Source organism: Lynx rufus, unplaced genomic scaffold (assembly GCF_022079265.1).
Source record: "Lynx rufus isolate CCGP_SWC_20201006 ecotype Redwood Valley unplaced genomic scaffold, mLynRuf1.p SCAF_15, whole genome shotgun sequence".
Taxonomy (NCBI): Eukaryota; Metazoa; Chordata; class Mammalia; order Carnivora; family Felidae; genus Lynx; species Lynx rufus.
In genome coordinates, this window is record NW_025814829.1 from 27,614,853 (window position 1) to 27,632,781 (window position 17,929).

General features: G+C 35.5%; 1 protein-coding gene across 1 annotated transcript in view; it reads left to right on the plus strand.

Annotated features, from left to right (window-relative positions):
* The window catches only part of F13B (coagulation factor XIII B chain), a 37,275-nt gene that overhangs the window by 16,614 nt on the left and 2,732 nt on the right, over positions 1-17,929 (plus strand). Inside the window, exons 9-11 of the mRNA XM_047077335.1 lie at positions 4,095-4,295; positions 5,274-5,456; positions 11,386-11,599. Of these exons, the coding sequence (XP_046933291.1) occupies positions 4,095-4,295; positions 5,274-5,456; positions 11,386-11,599 (598 nt within the window). The remainder of the gene's footprint in view (positions 1-4,094; positions 4,296-5,273; positions 5,457-11,385; positions 11,600-17,929) is intronic.

Below are 17,929 nucleotides of genomic sequence, written 5' to 3' on the forward strand. Positions count from 1 at the left end.
TTCTAGCCATTCTGACAAGTGTGAGGTGATATCTCATCATGTGTTTTTTTATTTAAAAAAAATTTTTTTTACATTTATTTATTTTTGATAGAGACAGAGCACAAGTGGGGGAGGGGCAGAGAGAGAGGGAGACACAGAATCCAAAGCAGGCTCCAGGCTCTGAGCTGTCAGCACAGAGCCCCATTTGGGGCTCAAACTCACAAACCATGAGATTGTGACCTGAGCCGAAGTCAGATGCTTAACCGACTGAGCCACCCAGGGTCCCCTATCTCATTGTGGTTTTGATTCGCATTTCCCTGATGATGAGTGATGTTGAGCATCTTTTTATGTGTCTGTTGACAATTTATATGTCTTCTTTGGAAAAATATCTATTCAAGTTCTCTACCCATTTTTTTTTTAATTTTTTTTTCAACGTTTATTTATTTTTGGGACAGAGAGAGACAGAGCATGAACGGGGGAGGGGCAGAGAGAGAGGGAGACACAGAATCAGAAACAGGCTCCAGGCTCCGAGCCATCAGCCCAGAGCCAGACGCGGGGCTCGAACTCACGGACCGCGAGATCGTGACCTGGCTGAAGTCGGACGCTTAACCGACTGTGCCACCCAGGCGCCCGACCCATTTTTTAATTGGATTATTTGGTGTGTGTGTGTGTGTGTGTGTGTGTCTGTGTGTGTGTGTTGAGTTGTATAACTTATTCATATATTTTGGATATTAACCCATTATCATATATATCCTTTGCAAATATCTTCCCCAATTCAGTGAGTTGCCTTTTTGTGTTGTTTATGGTTTCCGTTGCTGCACAAAAGCTTTTTATTTTGATGTAATCCCCATAGTTTATTTTCACTTTTGTATCCCTTGCCTCAGGAGACATATTTAGAAAAATGTTACTAAGGCCAGAGTCAAGAAGATTACTGCCTATGTTTTCTTCTAGGAGCTTTAAGGTTTCAGGTCTCACATTTAGATCTTTCATCCATTTTGAGTTAATTTTTGTATGTGGTATAAGAAAGTGGTCCAGTTTCATTCTTTTGCATGTAGCTGTCCAGTTTTCCCAGCACCACTTATTGAAAAGACTTTTTCCCATTGTAATATTCTTGCCTCCTTTGCCATAGATTAATTGACCATATGAGCATTTCTGCACTCTCTATTCTGTTCTACAGACCTATGTGTCTATTTTTGTCCCATGCCATGCTGTTTTGATTACTTCAGCTTTGTAGTATATCTTGAAATCTGGGATTGTGATCCCACCAATTTGGTTCTTCTTTCTCAAGATTGCTTTTGCTTTTGTGGTTCCATACAAATTTAAGGATTATTTGTTCTGGTTCTCTGGAAAATGCTGTTGGTATTTTGATAGTAATTGCATTGAATCTATAAATTGCTTTGGTTGGTATGGACATTTTAACAATCTTAATTCTTCCAACCCATGAGCATGGAATGTCTTTCCATTTCTTTGTGTAATCTTCAATTTCTTTAATTAGAGTTTTATAGTTTTCAGAGTAAAGGTTTAATCTCCTTGGTTAAGTATATTCCTAGGTATTTTGTTCTTTTGGACATATTTATAAATAAAATTAAAATTATTTTCTTAGTTTCTCTTTTTGCTGCTTTGTTATTAGTGTGTACAAATGCGTTTGAATTCTGTGTATTAATTTTGTATTCTACAATTTTACTGAATTCATTTTTTAATTTTAAATAGTTTTTTGGTGGGGTCTTTAGGGTTTTTTGTGTATAGTATTATGTCATCTGCAAATAGTTAAACTTTTTCCTTATCCATTTGGATGCCTTTTATTTCCTTTTTTTATCCAATTGCTGTGGCCAGAGTGTTCAAGTGGTATGTTGAATAACAGTGGCAAGAGTGGGCATCGTTGTCTTCTTGTTCTTGGTCTGAGAGGAAAAACTCTGTTTTTCACCACTGAGTATGATGTTAACTGTGGGTTGACATTTGTCATATGCTTTTTCTTCATCTATTGAGATGATGATATGGTTTTTTTTCTTTGTTTTCTTGATGTGGTGGATCATATTGATTGATTTATGAATATTGAACCATCCTTGCATCTCCAGAATAAATTCCACTTGATCATGGTGAATGATTCTTTTAATGTATTGTTGAATGCAGTTTGTTAATAATTTGTTGAGGATTTTTTCATCCATGTTCATCAGGGATATTAGCTGTAGTTCTCTTTTTTTGTAGCGTCTGTCTGGTTCAGGTATCATGGTGATGCTGGCCTAATTGAATGTATTTGGAAGCTTTCCTTCTTCTCTTATGTTTTGGAATAGTTGAGGAAAATAAGTTTTAACTCTTCTTTAAATGTTCAGTAGACTTCACCTGTGAAGCCATCTGGTCCTGGGCTTTTGTTTTTTGGGGATTTTTAAAATTACCAATTCAATTTTATTACTAGTAATTGGTCTGCTCAGATTTTCTATTTCTTCCAGATTCGGTTTTAGATTATGTTTCTAGAAATTTATCTATTTCTTCTAGATTGTCCAATTTTCTGGCATATAATTTTTTGTAGTATTCTTTTATAATCATTTGCATTTCTGTGGTGTAAGTTTTTACTTCTCTTTTGTTTCTAATTTTATTTTTGTTGTCTCTTTTTTTCTTGAGAGTCTGGCTAAAGACTAATCAATTTGGTTTATCTTTTCAAAGAAACAGCCCCTAGTTTCACTGATCTTTTCTATTTTTTTTTTTAGTCTCTATATTATTTATTTCTGCTGTCTTTATTATTTCCTTCTTTCTACTAACCTTGGGCTCTTTTTGGTTCCTTTGGATGTAAGGTTATACTGTTCATTCGATTTTTTTGTTTCTTGAGGTAAACCTCTGTTGCTATAAATTTCCCTCTTACAACTGCTTTGCTGCATCCCAAATATTTTGGATCACTGTGTTTTTGTTTTCATTTATATCCATGTTTAAAAAAATTTTCTTCTTTAATTTCTTCATTGATCCATTGGATGTGTGGTAGCATGTTGTTTAGCCTCCACCTGTTTGTGGGTTTTTCCCCATTTTTTTCTTTGTTATTGACATCTAGTTTCTTACTGTTGTTGTAAGAAAAGATGTGTGATATAATTTTAATGTTTTTTAATTTATTGATACTGTTTTGTGGCTTAACATGTGATCTATCCTGGGAACGTTCCATGTGCACTTGAAAAGAATGTGTATTGTGTTGTTTCTGGATGAAATGTGTTAGGGATATGTGTTATGACCCTCTGGTCTAAAAGTTCATTCAAAGACACTGTTTTCTTATTGATGTTATACCTGGATGATGTATCCATTAATGTAGTGGGATGTTAACGTCCCCTACTACTAATGTATTATTGTCAATTTTTTCCTTTATGTCTGTTAATATTTGCTGTATGCATTTAGGAACTCCAATTTTGGGGTGCATAGATATTTATAAGTGTTATATGTTCTCATTGGAATAATTTCCTTATCATTATGTAATGCTTCTTGGTCCCTTGTTATAGTCTGTTTTAAAGTCTCTTTTGTCCAGGGCGCCTGGGTGGCTCTGTTGGTTGAGCGTCCAACTTCGGCTCAGGTCATGATCTCACAGTTCGTGGGTTCGAGCCCAGCATCAGGCTCTGTGCTGACATCTCAGAGCCTGGAGCCTGCTTTAGATTCTGTGTCTCCCTCTCTCTCTGCCCCTCCCCCACTCATGCTCTGTCTCCCTCTGTCTCAAAAATAAATAAACATTAAAAAAAATTAAAAAAAAAAATAAAGTCTCTTTTGTCCAATGTAAGTATTGCTACCCTGGCTTTTTTTTTTTTTTTTTACTTCTATTTGTATCGTATTTCTTTTTGTATCATTTCACTTTTAGTCTCTATTACCTTTAAGTCTTAAGTGCATCTTTTGTAGCTTAAACAATATTTTTAACGTTCAAATTAAGTGGTTTAAATTTATAATATAATGATAATAAGAAATGTATAAATTCATTTGATAGCAATATAATGTATATTTTATTATGTATGTTTGAAGGGTTTTAATAATGTAAATGTTAAATATAAAACATTGCTTCTGATACCTATCAAGATTTTTATTTTAAAAATATATTAAGCTTCATACTTGTCAAATGAGTAAATAATTGAAAAGAACATTTTTTCTTACAGAGCCATGTACTATTAATGTGGATTACATGAAAAGAAATAACATAGAGATGAAGTGGAAGTATGAAGGAAAGGTCTTACATGGAGATTTAATAGATTTTGTATGTAAACAAGGATATGACTTATCTCCATCAACCCCATTGTCTGAATTATCTGTACAGTGCAATAGAGGAGAAGTGAGATATCCTTTATGTATTATAAAAGGTAAAATAATAGTGTTTTCTGACAATTTCTCAGGTGATTAATATCACTACTTGGGTTCAAAGTATAAGAAAGACCCTACACAACTCACTATCATCATCTTCTAATATACAACATTGGTAATGATCTGATTAATTTCCAGTAAGCACAAATACTTAAAAAAAGATGACTATGGGGGCGCCTGGGTGGCGCAGTCGGTTAAGCGTCCGACTTCAGCCAGGTCACGATCTCGCGGTCCGTGAGTTCGAGCCCCACGTCAGGCTCTGGGCTGATGGCTCAGAGCCTGGAGCCTGTTTCCCATTCTGTGTCTCCCTCTCTCTCTGCCCCTCCCCCGTTCATGCTCTGTTTCTCTCTGTCCCAAAAATAAATAAACGTTGAAAAAAAAATTAAAAAAAAAAAAAGATGACTATGCTGACATCTTTTAATTCCAATAAGTCAATTTTATAAAGGGAGAAATTACTAGGTCTTATAAATATCCCCAGACTATCAGGGGACTGATCACCCTAATGTGAGCAATCAACAACTCTGGAAAACATTGCCCTTCTTGGGGTTTGCTGGGTTTGTATTGTCTCAGAAAAGATCTTGATACAGACTGGGAGATTCTTTGTGCTCCTTGGACATGGAACTATTACTTTTAATAAAAAAAAAAATGTAAGAACATACATACAGAAAGCCTGGCTTCAATGGGGTTTCATACATTTTCACTTTTGGCTACATAAAAAGGGAAAAATAAAATCATGATTGTTAATTCTTTGCCAGTTTTAAATGTGTATTTCAATTTTATAATAAGATTCTAATTCTTGCAATAATCAATTTTATGATATTAAGTTATTACAGAATGCTCTCAATATTTGAAATTTGACAGCTATTTTAAAAATGCTTTTACATGAAATGTGCCATTTTATTTCCATAGCAATTATTAAAGTATTGGATGCTTACTATATGGAAATTCATTATATCCTTCTAAAATTATTTTTGCAGAATCTAAAGGAATGTGTGCATATCCTCCACTTATTAAAAATGGAGTAATGATTAGTTCAGCATTAGGCATCTATGAAAATGGTTCTTCAGTAGAATACAGATGTTTTGATCACCATTTCCTTCAAGGGTCTAGGGAGTCCTATTGCTTAGATGGAGTGTGGACTACACCACCATCATGCTTAGGTATGTACTACTAAATATCCCACTATTTAATAAAATAAAAACCATATTTTTTCACTTTCTATTCTCTTTTAGTTGATATAACACTATTATAATGCTTAATTTGCTATATTTGTGCTTAAGTGTACCTATTCAATCATTAGTTCCTCTTCTTTCCTTTAGATCATAAATAACTATTGTCCAGATGGTTCTAACAAGTATTATTAAATACAAATATACACCAGATACTGGTGTTGTATGGGGCTATACAGTGGCTAAGTCATAGTGGTGTGGGTAAACGTGTTAACAATTATCATTCAGTGTGATTGGTACTATAATAGGAAACATGAGTGCAATGGGGAAACAAAGATAGAAAGTTGAAGCAAGTTAATGCCTTATTAGTGAAGTATCTGAGTAGAAGTAACAATATCTACCAAGATTCTCAGAAGTCAAAAAAAAAAAAAGCATATCTGTAAATAAAAAGAAAAATTTTTTGTGTCCATATTTGACTTATTTGGTATTTTATTTCACCAGCTTGGACTTGAGTACAATGCTGAGTAGAAGAAGTAGTGGATATCTTGTTTCCCAAACTCATAAGCAAAACTTTCAATAATTCATCTTTATTTACAGTGTTATAAAGTCTTTAAAAATCAAATTAAAATATAGAAAGCTCTAATTTCTATTTTTCTAATTTTTTTTTAATCTTCAGTGAGTGTTTAACAATACCTATTGAAATGACTATATGAGTACTTTTCCCCCCTAGAATTATAATTGCTTCTTTTTGATTGTTAAAAGCGGGATTATATTCCTCTAATAAATCACACTTGGTTGTGATGAATCATGATTTTTTTGTTGTTGGGTTTTATTTGCTTATATTTTACTTAGAAGATTTGCATCTATTTTCATGAGAGAGATCAGTCTGTTATTTTCCTTTTGGGTTTGGTATGAACTTTCTACTTATTTCATATGGTGAATTGGTATGTTCCTTCTTTTTGAATTCTCTGGAATTTGTGTAAGATTGGTACTATTTCTTCCTTAGTAATTGTAAGAATCCATCAAACATGCCATTTGGGCATCAAGTTTTCTTTGAGGACAGATAATGACAGCTGTCAGTTTTGGTAGGGTGGTTTCTAGGAATTTGTCTATCTAAATTGTCAAATTTGTTGACATAATGTTCACAACATCTTTTTACATTCTTTTTAATGCCTTTAGTGGTGAGTCTTTTGCCTTTACTGCTATTAATATGTATCTCTTTCTTTGTTGGCATGTCTTACTAAGGGTCTACAACTTTTACTAGGCCTCTCAACTAATATTTGCATTACATCAAATGTTGCTTACGATTTTATTAATTTATATTCTTATCCTTATTTCCTCTCTTCTAATTTCTTGAGTCTATTTTATAGATCTTATTTTTATTTTTTATTTTTTTATTGTTTTAACATTTATTTATTTTTGAGAGACAGAGAGAGACAGAATGTAAGCAGGGGAGGGGCAGAGAAAGGGAGACAGAATCCAAAGAATCAGCACAGAGCCCGAGGCAGGGCTCGAACCCTCGAACAGTTAGATCATGGCCTGAGCCTAAGTCAGAGGCTTAACCGACTAAACTACCCAGGTGCCCCTGTAGATCTTCTTTTAGCTTTTTAGATAGATACTTAAATTACTGATTTTCAGCCTTTGTTTTCTTTCTAATATATGAATTTAAGGATATAAATTTCCTACTGAGCACAACTTTAACTTTATCCCACACGTTTTTACATTTTGGAATTTTATTATCATTCAGTCATTCAGTTTAAAAATATATGATATCGTGGGGTTCCTGGATGGCTCAGGTCATGATCTTGTGGTCATGACCTCACAGTCATGAGATTGAGCCCTGCTCAAGACCCGCACTGACAATAAAGAACCTACTTGGGATTCTCTCTCTCCCTCTCTCTCCCTCTGCCCCTCCCCCAGCTAGTGCTCTCCGTCTCCCTCTCTCTCTCTCAAAAAAGAAAATATATATATATATATATATATATATATATATATTTTATTTTGATTCATTTTGATCCATATCCATTTTGATATCTTGTACGCACTCTGAGGTTTTTAGGTTTTGAACATTGGAGGATTTTCTTTTGTTACTGATTTCTAATGTAAATCCCTTGAGACATTTTTTTTATAAGACTTGGGTTTGTTTGTTTTTTTTAGTTTTTAAAGGTTTTTTTGTTTTTTTTATATTTCAGATATTTATTTAAATTTTAGGTAGTTAACATATAGTGTAATATTAGTTTCAGGAGTACAATTTAGTCATGCGTCACTTACATAGAACACCAGTGAGATGTACTTTGAATTATATCAATCCTTTGAGTTTCATTTGATACTTACTTTATTACTGTATTTGTGGTAGGTACATGTGTTTTGAAATAAATGAATAAATAATCGTCAGTGTTGGATTCACTGTTGCTGCACATGTCAGTTGAATTTTGCTTTCCATGTTAAGTTCATTCATATCTGTGCTGATTTGTGTTTGTTTGTTTTTCTATCAGTTGTCAAAGGAAGTATGTTAAAGTCTCTCCCGCTGTGCATTTAAAAACATTTCTTATTTTAGTTCTGTCAATTTTTGCTTTTGTGTTTTCACGCTGTTCTTCTAGGTACACACAAATTGAAGCATATTAAATCTTGGTGTATTGGCCCCGCCAAACTTTAAGAGAGTCTTCCTTTGTCTATGCCATGCTTTGTTTTCTCTTGTTTTGCCTGAAGTCTACTTAAGCTGTCCTAGCACACTTTTGACAAGCATTTACAAGGCATACATTTTTATCATCCTTCAACTTTCAATTTTTTGGTTTCTTACTTTCAATATGTATGTCTTATAAGCAATATATAGTTAACTTTAAAAGCATACTTTTTCAGTCTGACAATCTTTATAGTATTTAGTCTATTTATATATTAATATAAGTACTGATATATTGGGGTTTATAGCTACCATCTTACTGTACTAGATATATATCCTATGTTCTGTATTCTTTACTCTCTCTTTTTTTTTCTTTTTTTTTTTTTTTTTTTTGCTTTCTTTTGGGTAAATCAATTCTTTTCATATCATTTTACTCTCTACTAGCTTGTTGGTTATAATTTCCTCTTGGCTTCCTTTAAGTGTTATCATAGATATTACATAATTCAACCTGGACTTGTTACAATTGCATACAAATTAGTACTCTTACCACTTCTCCAGGACCCAGAACACCTTGACTTGATTTACCCTTCCCACTTTTTGTACTACCGTGTCACCCATTTCATTCTCCTTACAGTTTAAGTCTCAATGATACTGTGAATATTATGTTGTTCAAAAATACTCTTTAAGATTTGTTTATGTTTTTTCAGTGATTTGTTTCTCATCTTCTCCTGCTTCTCTCTGTTTCTGATTGGGATCATTTTCCATACACCTGAAAAATATTATTTTTTTTATTATTTTCTCAGTGTTTGTTTGCAAATTTCTTTATTTTCCTTCACTTTTGAAGAGTTATTTTTGCCAAAGATAGAAGTCTAGTTTGGTCCTCATTTTTCTTTTAGTGCTGTAAAAGATGTCTTTTTATCCTTTTTTGCCTTTTGTAGTTTTTGTTTGTTAATGTTATTCATAATTGTACTTCTTTGAAACTAAGTTTCTTTTTGTCCTCTGCTGGTCCTGAGATTCTTTTCCCCTTTATCTTCAGTGGGTTATTTATGCTGGGCCTGATGTGGGTTTCTTTGAGCATTTCATTCTTCAAGTTGGTAGCACTTCTTGAATCTGTGGCTTGATATTTTTCATAGGTTTTGGAGGTATCTTTTATCTTTTTTTTTGTTTCCATTTGGCTATTTTCTACTGACATATCTTCCAATTCATTAACCCTTTCTTTAGATGTGTCCAGTGTGCTTTAAATTCATCTACTAAGCTCTCAATATCTTTGCATTTCTAAAATGTCCACTTTATGCTTTTGTGTGCGGGTAGATTTGAGTTCTCTGATGGAAGTCTTTACCGTAACTTCCATTTCTTCACCATGTTAATCCCACTTATTTCAAGTTCTTGTCTGAAAATTCCATTATCTGGATCATCTGTAGGCCTATTTCTATTTCTAGCCTAATTTCTTGCTATTTTTATTAACAGTTGATTGAATATCAAATATTATTCATGGAAGTTTCTAGAAGCTTGGAGCAACAGTGCCATCTTGTTCCAGAGAATACTCATCTCATCTTCTGGATAATAGTGTAGGGGAAATTGGTCTCAATCTAATTAGAAGTGAAGTTTTTTTCAGGCTTATTTTCAATCCTTTGTTTGCCTCTACTCATAGAATGTAACCCTGCAAGGTTCTTCGCTAAGAATTTTGGTGTTCATACTAAGGTTCCTCCTTCTTGACTGGCTATCATATTACTGGAAGACTACCAACAGTTTAATATAGCTTTCCATACACTTTCTGCTTGGCCCTTTATGCTCTCACTTCACACAAGTCAAGAATAGGCAAATGCTTCAAGGGAAAAACCCATGCCAAGTATCACATTCATTCTCTGCACCTCCCATTACTCTGGGTCTTGACCCTTTAAGTCCTGGCTGTCATGGCTGACCTAAACTTCCATTTTTTCTATCCTCAACAACACTAGATTCCCAAAAGATCTGCTAGCTCTATGTTTGTTGTTGATCATTCTCGACACAGTCTCTCAGCTCATGCTGAGAATCACTAAATCTCCAAGAGGAAAATGCCCCTAGAATGTTGGATTCTTCTGAATGAGCTTTTACCAGAATCTTAGCACCATGAGTACTGACTGGCTTGGGAATTCTCTAATTCCTTGAAATTCTTGCTTTATGTCTGTTTTCAGATTTTCCATGTTTTAGTATAAGTGCTGGTCTGATATGGGTTATTCTGTCATAGCTGAGAACAGAAGGTCCATGAATTAATTTTTAACTTGTTTTAATTAAAATTTCATATTTTGAGAACAACATTTTAAATTATAGTGCCATTTGACCTCATTTTCAAAGCTGTTTTTCAGTGACTACAAAGACTTAGAGTCTTTCTGATTATCTTTATTCATTTTTATTCTGTCTATAGAACTTCTAGCATAACAGCAGATACATAGGGATTCAACAAATATTGAAAATCTTGAATAAAGAAGTTTGTTAATGTATTATATGATTCATATGCTCTATTAACAATTCTGGACCTTTAACCTATCTCAGAATCTACTGTTTAGTGCTAGGTCATTCAAGAGGCAAATAAGACACAAATAACTTCATTTTCTAAAATAACTTGACATTTTTAAAATATCAATATTTTTATTAAGGAAAAAAATCAAAGAAATTTATCAGATCTTCTAATAACTTTTTTAAGTTTTTGTTTTGTTTTGTTTTAATGCATTTGTGGAAGGACACAATAATATTTTCAATGCTTAGAATTTAAAGCACCTTAATCCAATATTGATATTCCTTAATAACTGGAAATTTAAAAGAGAGAAAACTGTCAACCACTCTGGATGCCATCAGGTGATAGAGTTTGAGTCATTGTTGAGAATCCAGCTTCTTTCTACATTTCAATAATATCTATCCAACAATCAAACAAATACTTTGTCTCGTGGGGATTTTATTTGAGCTTTCTGAGGAAAAAAAATAAGAAAAGGAAGCTTACTTGAATAATTGTTAGTAACTCTCAATGCTCTTTATTAAAAAACACCTTTATTTATTTGCTATCTTTGAAAATCTTAATGACATAAAGCTAAGTGACTGGCAGGATATACACTTTTTTCTTTGCCAAATCCAGGACCACAGAGATAAATGGCAGAATGTTTTCTGTGAGCTTTGAACATATTTTCCAACTCAAATATTAATTCTAACTAACTTAGTTGCCACTCAAATGCCTGGGAATTTTAAGGTCATCATGAGTAGGAAGCCACAATGCTTCCTGTTAGTGCCAAGATGTGTCAAGATAATTTTCTTCTTTTTATTTTTCAGAGCCTTGTACGTTATCTTTTGTTGAAATGGAAAATAATAATTTACTTCTGAAATGGAGTTTTGACAACAGACCATATATTTTCCATGGCGAGTATATTGAATTTCTTTGTAGGAGAGATACATATATAGAAGAGTCCTCTATTATAGGATCTGAACTCAGAGTGCAATGTGACAGAGGGCAGTTAAAATATCCAACATGTGTTCCAAAAGAAAGGTAAGAAGAAACTTGTGCCTACAATTAATTATTTTCTTCATGTTGTTATCCAAGAGATTTTTTTTTGTTATAAGTTTCAGAAATATTAGGTTCTATGACATTCCTACTTTATGGTCATTATAAAGGAAAAAATAATTTTATTTTTTTAAGCCAGGCAAACTCCTAGAAATATTAACTAATTCAACAAACTTTCTGAGTTGTCTGAAGTCAAAGTGTTGTTTGTATTTCATATTTGTGACACTTGGCAACTTGGCAAATCAACTTATATGGGCAATATTTAAATGTGGAAAAATTAACCTATATGTTGGATGGAAAATCACATTTTCTCCCACCTCTCAGTATAGATCCAAGTATGAGTAATAAAGATGGGGGAAATAAGAGGCGCCTGGGTGATTCAGTTGGTTAAGCATCCAGTTCTTGATTTCTGCACTGACAGTATGAAGCCTGGTTGGGATTCTCTCTCTCTTTCTCTCTCTCTCTTTCTCTGCCCTTCCCCACTCACATGCCCACTCTCTCTCTCTCAAAATAAATAAACTTAAAAAAATATGAGAAACAAAACTGTACAAATCTTTCTACTGATAGAAGAGCATATTAATAACAATGATTAAAATTATGTTATTTTCAGGAACACATTTCTGTGTAAGAGCTTGGAAACACTAAAGTGTTTCCTCATAGGACAACTTAAAAATATATATTTTATACCTTTTTGTTTGTTTTTTTTCCTCATTCTTTTCTGGTTTTTATTTGAGTATAGTTGACACACATATAGTTGTAAAATTCTGTGTTTTGGGGATACAACATAATGATTCAGCAACTCTATTGTTATGCTATGCTCACCACAAGTATAGCTACAATCTGTTACCATGAAATGCTATTATAATACCATTGACTATATAACCTATGCTGTACCTTTTATTACCATAACTTACTTAAACTGAAAGTCTGTATCTCTCGCTCACTCCCCTTCTCCCATTTTGTCCATGCCTCCATCCCCTTCCTCTCCAGTCACCGTTTGTTCTCTGTATTTATAGACCTGTTTCTGCTTTTTGTTTTTTTGTTTTTTAGATTCCACATATAAGTGAAATTATAAGGTATTTGTCTTTCTCTGTCTGACTTATTTAAAGACCCTGAATAGCCAAAGCAATCTTGATAAAGAAGAACAAAAATAGAGGTATCACAATTCTAGATTTCAAAATAAACTACAAAGCTATAGTAATCAAAATAGTATTGTACTGGCACAAAAATAGACATACATAAATGGAACAAGATAGAGAGCCATACTTACATTGTCAATTAATCTATGACAACGGGGGCAAGGATATACAGTGGGGAAAAGAAGTCTTTCAATAAATGGTGCTAGGAAAACTGGACAACTACCTGCAAAATAATGAAACTAGGCCACTTTCTTACATGATACACACACACACATACACAACTCAAAATGAGTGAAAGACCTACATGTGAGACCTGAAACCATAAAGCTCCTAAAAGAAAGAATAGGTAGTAATCTTGTCTTTGGCCTTAACAACATTTTTCTAGGTATGTTTCCTGAGGCAAGAAAAATGAAAGCAAAAATAAACTATCGGGACTACATCAAAATGAAAACCTTCTGTATAGCAAAGGAAACCATCAACAAAACAAAAAGGCAACCCACTGAAAGGGAGAAAATATTTGCAAATGATATATCAGACAATGGGTTAATATCCAAAATATATGAAGAATTTATACAACTCAACACACACACACACAAAATCCCCCAAATATTCCAATTAAAAAATGGACAGAGGACATTTTTCCAAAGAAGACATACGGATGGCCAGACACATGAAAAGACAAAAGACACTCAACATCACTCATCATCAGGGAAAATGCAAATCAAAACTATGAGATATCATCTTCCACTTGTCAGAGTGACTAAAAACAAAAAAGACAAGAAATAACAAGTGTTGCCAAGGATGTGGAGAAAAAGGAACCCTAGGGCCCTGTTGGTGGAAACGTAAATTGATACAGCAACTATAGAAAACAATGTGGAGGTTCCTGAAAAAATTTAAAAATCAAAATACAATATGATCCAATAATTCCACTTCTGGGTATTTACCCAAAGAAAACAAAAGAAAACAAAAACACTAATTCAAAAAGATATAGGCAACCCTTTGTTTATTGAACCATTATTTACAATAGTCAATGTAGGAAAGCAGTCCAAGTGTCCACTGATAAATGAATGGATAAAGAAGATGTGGAATATTATATATATAATAGAGTATTACTCAGCCATAAAAAAGGATAAGATCTTGCCATTTGTGACAACATAAGTAGACCTAGAGAGTATTAGGCTAAATGAAATAAGTCAGAGAAAAACAATAACCATATTTTATACTTCTTGATGAATGAAAAATAATTCTGCTTTTAGAAAAATATGTTACAATAATACAATGAAATGATGTAAATGCAAACAATTTTATAGGATCAGGATTTTGACCTTTTAGATGATCCAGTATAAAATGGAAATTATACTTTATGTTCAATTAAGAATATTATAAAAGGCTTAAGATGGCGGCGTAGGAGGACGCTGGGCTCACCGCGCGTCCTGCTGATCACTTAGATTCCACCTACACCTGCCTAAATAACCCAGAAAACCGCCAGAGGATTAGCAGAACGGAGTCACCGGACCCAAGTGCAGACGAGAGGCCCACGGAAGAGGGTAGGAAGGGCGGCGAGGCGGTGCGCGCTCCACGGACTGGCGGGAGGGAGCCGGGGCGGAGGGGTGGCTCGCCGGCCAAGCAGAGCCCCCGAGTCCGGCTTGCAAAAGCGGAGGGGCCTGACGAACTGTGTTCCGACAGCAAGCGCGACTTAGCGTCTGGGAGGTCATAAGTTAACAGCTCTGCTCGGAAAGCGGGAAGGCCGGAGGACAAAGGGAGGGTGAGCTGCGGAGCCCCCGGACTCCAGAGCTCAGTTTGGCGGGGAACAAAGGCGCTCGCCAGCGCCATCTCCCCCACCCATCCCCCAGCCAAAATCCCAAAGGGAACCGGTTCCGGCCAGGGAAATTGCTCGCTCCGTGCAAACACCCAACTCTGTGCTTCTGTGGAGCCAAACCTCCGGCAGCGGATCTGACTCCCTCCGGCTGCCACAGGGCCCCTCCCTAAGTGGATCACCTAAGGAGAAGCGAGCTAAGCCTGCCCCCCCTGCCGCCGTGCACCTTGCCTTCCCACCCCAGCTAATACGCCAGATCCCCAGCATCACAAGCCTGGCAGTGTGCAAGTAGCCCAGATGGGCCACGCCACCCCACAGTGAATCCCGCCCCTAGGAGAGGGGAAGAGAAGGCACACACCAGTCTGACTGTGGCCCCAGCGGTGGGCTGGGGGCAGACATCAGGACTGACTGCGGCCCCGCCCACCAACTCCAGTTATACACCACAGCACAGGGGAAGTGCCCTGCAGGCCCTCACCACACCAGGGACTATCCAAAATGACCAAGCGGAAGAATTCCCCTCAGAAGAATCTCCAGGAAATAACAACAGCTAATGAGCTGATCAAAAAGGATTTAAATAATATAACAGAAAGTGAATTTAGAATAATAGTCATAAAATTAATCGCTGGGCTGGAAAACAGTATACAGGACAGCAGAGAATCTCTTGCTACAGAGATCAAGGGACTAAGGAACAGTCACGAGGAGCTGAAAAACGCTTTAAATGAAATGCAAAACAAAATGCAACCACCACGGCTCGGATGGAAGAGGCAGAGGAGAGAATAGGTGAACTAGAAGATAAAGTTATGGAAAAAGAGGAAGCTGAGAAAAAGAGAGATAAAAAAATCCAGGAGTATGAGGGGAAAATTAGAGAACTAAGTGATACACTAAAAAGAAATAATATACGCATAATTGGTATCCCAGAGGAGGAAGAGAGAGGGAAAGGTGCTGAAGGGGTACTTGAAGAAATTATAGCTGAGAACTTCCCTGAACTGGGGAAGGAAAAAGGCATTGAAATCCAAGAGGCACAAAGAACTCCCTTCAGACGTAACTTGAATCGATCTTCTGCACGACATATCATAGTGAAACTGGCAAAATACAAGGATAAAGAGAAAATTCTGAAAGCAGCAAGGGGTAAACGTGCCCTCACATATAAAGGGAGACCTATAAGACTCGTGACTGATCTCTCTTTTGAAACTTGGCAGGCCAGAAAGAATTGGCACGAGATTTTCAGGGTGCTAGACAGCAAAAATATGCAGCCGAGAATCCTTTATCCAACAAGTCTGTCATTTAGAATAGAAGGAGAGATAAAGGTCTTCCCAAACAAACAAAAACTGAAGGAATTTGTCACCACTAAACCAGCCCTACAAGAGATCCTAAGGGGGACCCTGTGAGACAAAGTACCAGAGACATCACTACAAGCATAAAACATACAGACATCACAATGACTCTAAACCTGTATCTTTCTATAATAACACTGAATGTAAATGGATTAAATGCGCCAACCAAAAGACATAGGGTATCAGAATGGATAAAAAAACAAGACCCATCTATTTGCTGTCTACAAGAGACTCATTTTAGACCTGAGGACACCTTTAGATTCAGAGTGAGGGGATGGAGAACTATTTATCATGCTACTGGAAGCCAAAAGAAAGCTGGAGTAGCCATACTTCTATCAGACAAACTAGACTTTAAATTAAAGGCTGTAACAAGAGATGAAGAAGGACATTATATAATAGTTACAGGGTCTATCCATCAGGAAGAGCTAACAATTATAAATGTCTATGCGCCGAATACCGGAGCCCCCAAATATATAAAACAATTACTCATAAACAGAAGCAACCTTATTGATAAGAATGTGGTAATTGCTGGGGACTTTAACACCCCACTTACAGAAATGGATAGATCATCTAGACACACGGTCAATAAAGAAACAAGGGCCCTGAATGAGACATTGGATCAGATGGACTTGACAGATATATTTAGAACTCTGCATCCCAAAGCAACAGAATATACTTTCTTCTCGAGTGCACATGGAACATTCTCCAAGATAGATCATATACTGGGTCACAAAACAGCCCTTCATAAGTTTACAAGAATTGAAATTATACCATGCATACTTTCAGACCACAATGCTATGAAGCTTGAAATCAACCACAGGAAAAAGTCTGGAAAACCTCCAAAAGCATGGAGGTTAAAGGACACTCTACTAACGAATGAGTGGGTCAACCAGGCAATTAGAGAAGAAATAAAAAAATATATGGAAACAAACGAAAATGAAAATACAACAATCCAAACGCTTTGGGACGCAGCGAAGGCAGTCCTGAGAGGAAAATACATTGCAATCCAGGCCTATCTCAAGAAACAAGAAAAATCCCAAATACAAAATCTAACAGCACACCTAAAGGAAATAGAAGCAGAACAGCAAAGGCAGCCTAAACCCAGCAGAAGAAGAGAAATAATAAAGATCAGAGCAGAAATAAACAATATAGAATCTAAAAAAACTGTAGAGCAGATCAACGAAACCAAGAGTTGGTTTTTTGAAAAAATAAACAAAATTGACAAACCTCTAGCTAGGCTTCTCAAAAAGAAAAGGGAGATGACCCAAATAGATAAAATCATGAATGAAAATGGAATTATTACAACCAATCCCTCAGAGATACAAACAATTATCAGGGAATACTATGAAAAATTATATGCCAACAAATTGGACAACCTGGAAGAAATGGACAAATTCCTGAACACCCACACTCTTCCAAAACTCAATCAGGAGGAAATAGAAAGCTTGAACAGACCCATAACCAGCGAAGAAATTGAATCGGTTATCAAAAATCTCCCAACAAATAAGAGTCCAGGACCAGATGGCTTCCCAGGGGAGTTCTACCAGACATTTAAAGCAGAGATAATACCTATCCTTCTCAAGCTATTCCAAGAAATAGAAAGGGAAGGAAAACTTCCAGACTCATTCTATGAAGCCAGTATTACTTTGTTTCCTAAACCAGACAGAGACCCAGTAAAAAAAGAGAACTACAGGCCAATATCCCTGATGAATATGGATGCAAAAATTCTCAATAAGATACTAGCAAATCGAATTCAACAGCATATAAAAAGAATTATTCACCATGATCAAGTGGGATTCATTCCTGGGATGCAGGGCTGGTTCAACATTCGCAAATCAATCAACGTGATACATCACATTAACAAAAAAAAAAGAGAAGAACCATATGATCCTGTCAATCGATGCAGAAAAGGCCTTTGACAAAATCCAGCACCCTTTCTTAATAAAAACCCTTGAGAAAGTCGGGATAGAAGGAACATACTTAAAGATCATAAAAGCCATTTATGAAAAGCCCACAGCTAACATCA